Source organism: Pseudophryne corroboree, chromosome 11 (genome assembly GCF_028390025.1).
Source record: "Pseudophryne corroboree isolate aPseCor3 chromosome 11, aPseCor3.hap2, whole genome shotgun sequence".
NCBI lineage: Eukaryota > Metazoa > Chordata > Amphibia > Anura > Myobatrachidae > Pseudophryne > Pseudophryne corroboree.
Window position 1 is genome coordinate 333,469,522 of NC_086454.1, and position 10,489 is coordinate 333,480,010.

Genomic DNA, 10,489 nt, shown 5'->3' on the forward strand with positions numbered 1-10,489 from the left:
TGTGTTTATCAGTATCAGTGTGTGTGTGTGTGTGCCTCTGTCTCAGTATGAGTGTCAGTGTGTGTGTCTCAGTATCAGTGTGTGTGCCTCTGCCTCAGTATGCGTGTCAGTGTTTGCGTGTCTCAGTATCAGTGTGTGTGTGTGCGTCAGTATGAGTGTCAGTGTGTGTGTGTCTCAGTATGTATGTGTGTGTGCATCTGCCTCAGTATGAGTCAGTGTGTGTGTGTATTTGTGTCTCAGTATCAGTGTGTGTCTCAGTATGAGTATCAGTGTGTGTGTTTGTGTGTGTCTCAGTATGTGTCAGTGTGTGTTTCAGTATCAGTGTGTGTGCCTCTGCCTCAGTATGAGTGTCAGAGTGTGTATTTGTTTGTGTCTCAGTATCAGTGTGTGTGCCTCTGCCTCAGTATGAGTGCCAGTGTGTGTGTCTCCGTATCAGTGTGTGTGTTTCAGTATGAGTGTGTGTGTCTCTGCCTCAGTATGAGTGTCAGTGTGTGTGTTTGTGTGTCAGTATGAGTGTCAGTGTATGTATTTGTGTGTCTCCGTATCAGTGTGTGTGTTTCAGTATGAGTGTGTGTGCCTCTGCCTCAGTATGAGTGTCAGTTTGTGTGTGTCTTAGTATGAGTGTCAGTGTGTGTGTGTTTGTGTGTATCTCAGTATGAGTGTCAGAGTGTGTCTCAGTATCAGTGTGTGTGTGCCTCTGCCTCAGTCAGTGTGTGTTTGTGTGTGTCTCAGTGTGTGTTTCTCAGTATGAGTGTGTGTGTGCCTCTGTCTCAGTATAAGTGTCAGTGTGTGTGTGTGTGTGTGTGTGTGTGTGTGTCTCAGTATCAGTGTGTGTGCCTCTGCCTCAGTTTGCGTGTCAGTGTTTGTGTGTCTCAGTATCAGTGTGTGTGTGCCTCAGTATGAGTGTCAGTGTGTGTGCCTCAGTATGTGTGTGTGTGTGCGTGCATCTGCCTCAGAATGAGTGTCAGTGTGTGTGTTTGTGTGTCAGTATGAGTGTCAGTGTATGTATTTGTGTGTGTCTCCGTATCAGTGTGTGTGTTTCAGTATGAGTGTGTGTGCCTCTGCCTCAGTATGAGTGTCAGTTTGTGTGTGTCTCAGTATGAGTGTCAGTGTGTGTGTGTTTGTGTGTATCTCAGTATGAGTGTCAGAGTGTGTCTCAGTATCAGTGTGTGTGTGCCTCTGCCTCAGTCAGTGTGTGTTTGTGTGTGTCTCAGTGTGTGTTTCTCAGTATGAGTGTGTGTGTGCCTCTGTCTCAGTATAAGTGTCAGTGTGTGTGTGTGTGTGTGTGTGTGTCTCAGTATCAGTGTGTGTGCCTCTGCCTCAGTTTGCGTGTCAGTGTTTGTGTGTCTCAGTATCAGTGTGTGTGTGTGCCTCAGTATGAGTGTCAGTGTGTGTGCCTCAGTATGTGTGTGTGTGTGCGTGCATCTGCCTCAGAATGAGTGTCAGTGTGTGTATCTGCCTCAGTATGAGTGTCAGTGTGTGTGTGTCAGTATTAGTGTGTGTGTGTGTGTGTGTGTGTGTGTGTGTGTGTGTGCCTCTGCCTCAGTATGTGTGCCTCTGCCTCAGTATGGGTGTGTGCCTCTGCATCAGTATGAGAGTGTGTGTGTGTGTGTGTGTGTGTGTGTGTGTGTGTGTGTGTGCCTCTGCCTCAGTATGAGTGTCATTGTGAGTGTATGTGTGCGCCTGCCTCAATGTGTGTTTTTTTTTACCCTGTGGAGGCCAAAGTGTTTTTTTATTTTTTTTCTTGAAAGGGGCAAATGTGTTTGTTATTATTTATTCCTGTGGTTCGTGGCCAATGTTTTTTTTTTTTTTGGCGGGGGGGATGGAGGCTGAAGTTTTGCCTAGGGTGCCAAGAAACCTTGCACCGGCCCTGCTTCTGCGCCTCCGTATCCAATATCATCCCCAGGAACGGAAGCCTCGTGTTGGTTCCAGATGAGACTTTGGTAGGTTCAAAATCCACCCGTGATCCTGGAGTAGTTGGGTTGAGAGGGCAATGTTGACTAACAACCTCTCCCTGGATGGTGCTTTTAGCAGCAGATCGTCCAGGTACGGAATTATGTTCACTCCCTGTTTGCGGAGGAGAAACATCATCTCTGCCATTACGTTTATGAACACCCTCGGTGCCATAGAGAGGCCAAATGGCAGGGCCTGGAACTGGTAGTGACAGTCCTGTAATGCAAACCTTAGATGAGGAGGCGGCCAAATCGGAATATGAAGGTACGTATCCTTGATATCCAGAGACACCAAGAATTCCCCCCTCCTCCAGGCCTGAGATCACCGCTCTCAGAGACTCCATCTTGAACTTGAACACCCGTAAGTATGGGTTCTGCGACTTGAGATTTATAATGGGCCTTACCGAACCGTCCGGTATCGGAACTACAAACAGGTTGGAATAATAACCCTGTTTTTGCAGCTAAAGTGGAACTGGAGCAATGATCTGAGTCCATACCAGTTTCTGAATTGCTTCCTGTAAAGTCATACTTGCTTCTTGAGAAGCTGGTAAGCCTGATTTGAAGAATCTGTGAGGTGGGAGTTCCTGAAACTCCAGTCTGTAGCCCTGGGCTATAAGATCTTTGACCTAAGGATCCTGGCATGACGTTGCTCATATGTGACTGAAGAATCTCAAACGGGCTCCCACCTGCCTGTCTTCCAGGCAGTGCGGTCCACCGTCATGCTGAAGGCTTAGAGGAAGCAGAACCGGGGTTCTCTTCCTGGGAACCTGCAGTTGCTGGTTTTCTGGGTTAACTCTATTGCCTTTGAAGGCCGTAGAAGAACCTTTGGTTTTGTTTTTAAACTTTGCTGTCCGAAAGAACTGCAGAGTTGGAGCAGTGTAGGATTTTCTAGCCGGGGGAGCTGCGGAAGGACGGTATGTAGACTTACCCGCCGTAGCCTTGGATATCCGCGTTCCAGTTCATCTCCAAAAAGGGCTTCACCTGTGAAAGGTAGGCTTTCCACGCCTTTCCTGGAATCCGCATCCGCAGTCCACTGCAAGCCCCTGCGTGCTGACACTGCCATGGCAGTGGTGCGTGCATTGAGTAAACCAATTTCCTTTATGGCCTCCACCATAAAGTTAGCAGAATAATGTATATACTGTAGGAGTAAAATTATCTCCCCCCTGGATAAGGAATCTAACCCATCAATTAGATTACCTGACCATTTTGCAATGGCCCTAGAGATCCATGCACAAGCTATAGTGGGTCTCTGGGCCACCCCCGCAGCTGTGTACAGAGATTTGAGAGTGGTCTCAATCTTGCGGTCTGCAGCATCCTTCAAGGAAGCTGCCCCAGGGACAAGTAAGACTATCTTACGTGACAGCCTAGAAACCAAAGCGTCAACCATCGGTGGGTTTTCCCATTTTTTTCTGTCATGCTGAGGAAATGGGAAGGATGGTAGTAACCGTTTTGGGATCTGAAACTTCTTGTCAGGATTTACCCAAATTGCTTCAAATAGGGAATTTAATTCCTTAGATGCAGGGAAAGTAGCTGAGGATTTCCATTTCACATTAAAATAAGATTCCTCCTCATCCTCTGATACCTTAACAGGAATGTGCAGGACATCTCTAATAGCTTCTATCAGGGCCTGTACACCCTGTGACAAAGCTGCATCTCCCCCTCCCGAGTCCATCTCACCCTCCTCCGGGTCTGATATATCATCATCATCAGTATCAGCCTGCATGATTTGGGCCAGAGCACGCTTCTGTGGACAAATGGCAGGGGTCTGAGACGCTGGAATGACCACTGAATCTCTATTCATCAGGTCATCAACATATTGCCTTAAGTATCCCCAGATTGAGAAAAACTCTCTGCTGTGCATGATACACACTCCTTTGACATAGTAAATGTGAAAGAATACACACACACACACACACACACACACACACACACACACACACACACACACACACAGCCCTCTAGGGAGACACAGAGTATAATGGAGCCTGCCACACAGCGCCCCTATAGCTAAAGTACAAGTTTAGCTGGGTCGCAAACTAAGTACCCTAGAGTTTAGTATACCAAATATTGCTTTACTCCCCCTTGCTATGACCCCCTGGTACCGCTGAGGTGCTCTGGAGTCCTTGTGGAGAAGCTGCGCTTCCCTGTCAGTTTGCCTGTGTATAGCTGTAGAGGGAAAATGGCGCTGATGAGCTGCATAGTGAAGCCCCGCCCCCTTAATGGCTTCAGCTTGCCCATCACAGCGGAACACAGAGCACCCTGTATGCCTCTGAAGTCTGGAGCCGCAGCCTGCTTGTCAGCGCTGCGCTCCTACCCCTTGTGCCGCCATTACAGCCGGCGACCCGCTAACCGGGACGCCGGCCACTCTTCTTACTTCTGGCTCTGTTAGGGGAGGCAAAGTGCTGCGGTTCTGTACGCTCGCCGTGGTGGGGCTTGCGAATAGGACCCTCAGGAGTTCAGTGTCCTGTCAGCGGGGAACGGGACCATTAACCCTAGGGAGGTTGGGCAATTTTCCCCCCTAACTCCCACGAAGCAGGCAGTCTGGTGACAGCCAGACCTGCCTGAAAACAATAAAAAGGAAAATAAATGCAGAAAACTCTTCAGGAGCTTCCCAAACGTGACCAGCTCCTCCGGGCACATTTTCTAAACCGAGTCTGGTAGGAGGCGCATAGAGGGAGGAGCCATCCCACACTATCAATTTCTTAAAGTGACCATGGCTCCTAGTGGACCCATCTATACCCCTTGCTACTAATGTGGACCCCAGTATCCTCTAGGACGTAAGAGAGAAAAAAGAAAAAAAATGACAGTTGGAAGCCACATTAATTGCTTTTGCAACCACTCCACTTTATCTCTCTAATACTTGATACATTTCCCCCTATGTGTGCTGTGAGTGTGATAGAGAACATGTGGAGGAAACCTTATGGGTGGACAGCATTCTGGGAATATTTTTGTTTCTAGCAACAATGGGCCTTGTCTCTCACCTGTACTCAGCTCTACCTGAACCCACAGGGTCTCTCCGTATGCGGCTCCGCAACCCCCATCTTGGAGTGCATGTTGGCTGAAACAACCGGTGACACTTAAGTTGCCGCTGCTCTCTTCCACAATAATGTTCTGCTGCGCTGTCACATGCCATTCACTGGTGGAACATTCCACAAACACAGCAAATTCTCCAGGTGATGCGTAGCTGTGAATTATACTGCTGGACACGCTGAGAGACAATTACAAGTTAGAACCTCACCTTGAAAACGGGGCTTTGAACCCCGAAACGTCAGTTATGCTGTACATATAATTATGCGAATATACTTGTGACTGAAATATACATACACACAGAGATATATATATATATATAGTTATACACACACACATATACACACACACACACACACACACACACACACACACACACACAAACACAGATATATACACATATATATATATATATATATATATATATATATAGTCACTTACTATCCCACACCAGTGTCGCTCTCAGTCAAACTTCAAGTTCAAACTTCAAGTTCAGTGGTGACTGTCTCATTGGTGGGAGCTGGGGGAGTGTCTGCGGGGACAATGGTTTTGCAGCGTGGTGCTGCTTGAAGTTGTGCCCAGCGGTTCCGTTTACTTGCATGGCTGCCTGTTCCCGCTTCTCTTAGGTGCTGCGGCGATGGTGAGGCAGGGACAAAGCAGGGAAGGATCAGAGCAGGCACAGTGTCATGATGTTGCGGCATTATACAATGCACAGCGCACCATGGACCAGATCAGGTGACGGGGGTAACCAGGAAAGGTGATCGGGGTACCCTGGCCGGCTTGATATATTTAATTCCTTTTTGCCTACTTGCGCCTGCGCTGGACTGGCTGCCGGCGTCAGAGCCTGCCCTAGGCACAGGCAAACTAGGTAAATGCCTAAGGCATTTGGAATGCCTAGGGGCACAAGCAGATTCTGCTGATTAAAATGATATGCGGCATGCCTATATTCTGTGTGTGACTATGACTGTATCTGCATATGAAATGCTACTTTACATTGTGTTCCTGGAAATCACTGTAATGTAGCATTTCGTATGCAGATACAGCCTCAGTCGCACACAGTATATAGGCATGCCGCATTTCATTTTAATCAGCCGAAGCTGCTTGTGCATCCTAGCCACATAGCAATGAAAATAAGACGCAGCTGAGCGAACGGGTCTCTACTGTGCATGCGCCGGCGCATGCCAGACGCACGAAGGCCGTGGCAGGGCTGCGATCGCCTCTGCCTGATTGACAGGCAGAGGCGGTCGCTGGGCGGGAGCGGGCGAAACGGCGCCGTTTCGTAGGCACGGTCCGGCCAACGCAGGCGTGGCCGGACCGAATGGGGGGCGGGCCGCAGCAACTGTGTGACGTCACACACAGCCGCTGCGGCCAGCGGCTGCGACAAACAACTCCCGGCCAGCCACAGGAGCTGCGGTGGCCGGGAGTTACTCCTGAAATACAAAAGCATCGCCGCTGTGCGATGCTTTTGTGTTTGTGCGGGGGGGCAGCGGCACTGACAACCGGGGCGGACTAGCCCTGTGCTGGGCGTCTCCCCGCATGTCAGGGAAGATGATCGTAGCTGTGCTAAATTTAGCACAGCTATGATCAACTCGGAATGATCCCCATTGTGCAATAGTGTTCGGCATATGTGTAAGGGGCATTATTTGTGTCATGTGTATAAATGCATTAATAATGTGCGGCATATGTGTAAGGGACATTATGTGTATAAGGGCATTAATAAAAGTTGGCATAATCTGTAAGGTGCATTATGTTTATTATGACATTAATAATGTGTGTCATGTGTAAGGGGCATTACTGTGTGGTATTATGTGTATAAACTAAGGCATAACTAATGTGTGGCATTATGTGTATAAAGGTGTTCTATTGTGTGGCACAATGTACTGTATAGAAAGGGCACTACTATGTGGTCTAATGTGAATAAAGAGCAATATGGTGTGGTCTAATGTGAATAAGGATCAATTCAAAGTGATGTAATGTGAATAAGGAGCACTACTGTGATTAGTAATGTATATAAGGTAAAGTGGTACTACTGTGTGATGTAACGTGAATTAGGGAGTATTTTATGATATAATGTAAATAAAGTTGCACTACTGCGTGGAATAATCTGAATTGGGGGCACTATTGTGTGGCCATGCCCCTTCCCAGCATGACCACGCCCCTTTTTGGGCTGTGGGGCCGAATGTGCACACTGTTCCTATTTAAAATATAGGCGGTAGGAGCAACAAAATGAGGACTATCATGACTGTGGGGTGATGGTGATGGGAAAGGGGTGTAGAGTCACAGGTGGAACTAGCAGTGGTGCAAGGGGGCACCAGCCAAAAACTTGCCTAGGGTATCATATTGATTAGGGTTGGCTCTGGCCGGTGTGGTCAGTGTGGTCAGTTTATCACACTGAAACACTCTTTTGTACATGCCCCCTGAACCTCGGGGCCTTCCTTAACTTCGGGGCCTGGGACAGGTGTACCCTTTGTAAACCCCTGTCGCCGGGCCTGCATACACACTGTTCATACATATGGGCGTGGTATGACCAATCGACATTCAAAAGATCAACATCAGAATGTCGACATGTTCTGAATGTCAATCAATATGTTGACTTACACTTAGGTCAACATGGTTAAAATGTAAAAATGTACAGAATGTTGAAATTTAACATGTCAACATAGTTTTTTTGCTTCTTTTAGCCTAACCCTAAACCTAAAAACGAACAAAAACATATGTCAGCATTCTGGTGTCAACATGGTAAATGTCTGCATTCTGAATCTTATGACATTTAAATTGCGTCGACCTATGTGCACGACGACACATTGTTTGTCGACATAACATTCACGTATACATTCAGACTGTCGACATTAAGAACCTGACAACATTTTTGTGTCGACTGAACGTCGACCTTCTGAATGTCAACTAGCTGACCGTATACACATACATACCACACTTCCTCTTCTGCGCTTCTGCTGTATAAAAAGGTGACTCTCACAGACCAAATAGCAGAAAGAGAAATTAAAAAACGGAAATAAAATAAATATTTAATAATGTGTCGGTGAAGACGACGGTTATACAGTAAGTGTGTTCTCATGGGTCAATATGATGAAGCCAGCACTGACACTATTACTGTAGCTATGGCTAATGGGGGTCATTCCGACCTGTTCGCACACTGCGGTGCGAATGGGTCAGAAATGCGCATGCGTGGCACCCGCAATGTGCACGCGTGTCATTGCCGCTGGGCAACGACCAGAAGAAAGTGATCGCTAGCACGATCGCAAGAAGATTGACAGCGGGGAGGCGTTCCGGGGCAGATACTCACCGTTTTCCAGGCGTGGAGATCCAAACGCAGGCGTGTCCAGGCGTTTGGAGAGTGGTTGTCTCAATTCCGGGACCTTCATCGCTGGATCCATCGCACAGGGTAAGTAACTGCAGGGCTGGTCTTGTTCTGCACAAAACTTTTTTTAGCATAGCAGGGCTGCACAAGCGATCGCAGCCCTGCTATGCCAAAATACACTCCCCCATAGGCGGCGTCTAATTGATCGCACGAGCAGCAAAAAGTTGCTACGTGCGATCAACTCGGAATGACTCCCTGTGTTAGGTCTGCGGTATTACAGAGAGAGAAGTACAGAATAGTCTCAGTCATCAGTATCACGGCTAAATAGTGTTCCCTCATACAGAGCAGGAGGAACTGTGTATTGGGCAATAGTCCTGAATATACATGATAACAGGCACGTAATAGTGACACCAGTCATTTACACGGATTCAGCTACACCATGGGGGTGATTCCGAGTTGTTTGCTCGCTAGCTGCTTTTAGCAGCATTGCACACGCTAAGCCGCCGCCCTCTGGGAGTGAATCTTAGCTTAGCTGAATTGCGAACGAAAGATTAGCTGAATTGCGAATAGAAATTTCTTTGCAGTTTCTGAGTAGCTCCAGACTTACTCCTACACTGCGATCAGTTCAGTCAGTTTCGTTCCTGGTTTGACGTCACAAACACACCCAGCGTTCTCCCAGACACTCCCCCGTTTCTCCAGCCACTCCCGCGTTTTCCCCCCACTTCCTGTCAATCACACTGCAATCAGCAGAACGATGAAAAAACCTCGTTAGGCCGTGAGTAAAATACCAAACTTTTGTGCTAATTTACTTGGCGCAGGCGCGCTGCGAACATTGCGCATGCGCAGTTTGCGACTAATCGCTCCGTAGCGGAAAAAAATAACGAGCGAACAACTCGGAATGACCCCCCATAGGTGCTGTCCTTCATTCTGTCACGAACTTACTTCTCCGGCTGATAAGGATCAATAGAGTGTCCATCTCCGGTGCTTACAATGCAGGACAGATTGCCGGTGTAAGGGTTCAGGAGCCACGTTATAGTGAGGGTTACGTTTTCAAACACGAGGCAATTATCTGCTAAACCAAGCCGCAAACCTGGGGAAGACGACAGTAGGTTAGAGTACAATCAGTCAGCTGCGTTTGATTGGATAGATATAGCAAAGTAATATTGGCCCAGACTTATCAAGCCTTGGAGAGTGGTAAATAGCACTGTGATAAAGTATCAGCCAATCAGCTCCTAACTGCCATGTCACAGGCTGTGTTTGAAAAATGACAGTTGGGAGCTGATTGGTACTTTATCACCGTGCTAGTTCTCACTCTCCAAGGGTTGATAAATCTGGGCCATTGTACTGTGGCGGTAAACTGTGTAAAGTGGTATAAATCTGTGCTCTCCTTCCTGTGCTTCCTTCTGCTGACTGTGTCCTCCTTGCCTCTCACCATCTGCAACTTCGGGTCCCCTTCTCCACCCTCCCCCGTCGCCATAGTCCGCATCACTGCTGCTGCTGAGCTGCAGTCTCTGAGAAGTGCACTTCCTGGATTGGTCACATGACACATCAAGGTGTCCATCAGCGCTCAAGGCACTTCCCTCCACAGTGAGGCATGCCTCCCCTGACTGCATGTTCCTGCACTATATGTCAGGTTGACATGAGAATGTCAATACGGCCAAAATATCATCATATTTAAGGGGAGGCATGCCTTTTTGGACAAACATGTGCTAAGAACCTTTCTTATATTCCATGTTAATTGTAGAGATTATCAAAATGATTTGCCTATCAGTATTCTTAGTGCTTAGAGTGTGCACCTGCTTTTCAGTTTTCATGCTTAGCATGTCAACAGTGACCATGTCGCCATTCATCATGTCTACACGAATGACATGTTGGTAGCCCAGCAGTCACTTACCTGGTCCTGACAGCTGCAGCAGCTCCACCACGGCTTCCGGGTCCCTGCGATTATGTAAGCGTCACTTCCGGAATAGATGGACTGGCGATTCCGGTAAGAATGTTCCCCCTATCCCTAAAACTATCCCACTCCCTTGTGCCTAACCCTAATCCTCCCTTCCCCCACATAGCCTAACTCTATCCCACCCCCTAGTGCCTAAACCTAATTTCCCCCCCCCCCCCCACATAGGCTAACCCTAACCCTCCCAGTGACACCTAAACCAAACCATCGGCATCTTGAAATTGTCGACAATTCACA

The 10,489-nt window shown here is 47.8% G+C and overlaps 1 protein-coding gene across 1 annotated transcript in view; it reads right to left on the reverse strand.

Annotated features, from left to right (window-relative positions):
• The window catches only part of LOC134968785 (polycystin-1-like protein 2), a 206,213-nt gene extending 196,062 nt beyond the window's left edge, over positions 1 to 10,151 (reverse strand). Inside the window, exons 1-3 of the mRNA XM_063944269.1 lie at positions 10,016 to 10,151; positions 9,241 to 9,388; positions 4,934 to 5,151 (exon numbers count right to left, since the gene is read on the reverse strand). Of these exons, the coding sequence (XP_063800339.1) occupies positions 4,934 to 5,151; positions 9,241 to 9,388; positions 10,016 to 10,151 (502 nt within the window). The remainder of the gene's footprint in view (positions 1 to 4,933; positions 5,152 to 9,240; positions 9,389 to 10,015) is intronic.
• Between the last annotated feature and the right edge of the window lie 338 nt (positions 10,152 to 10,489).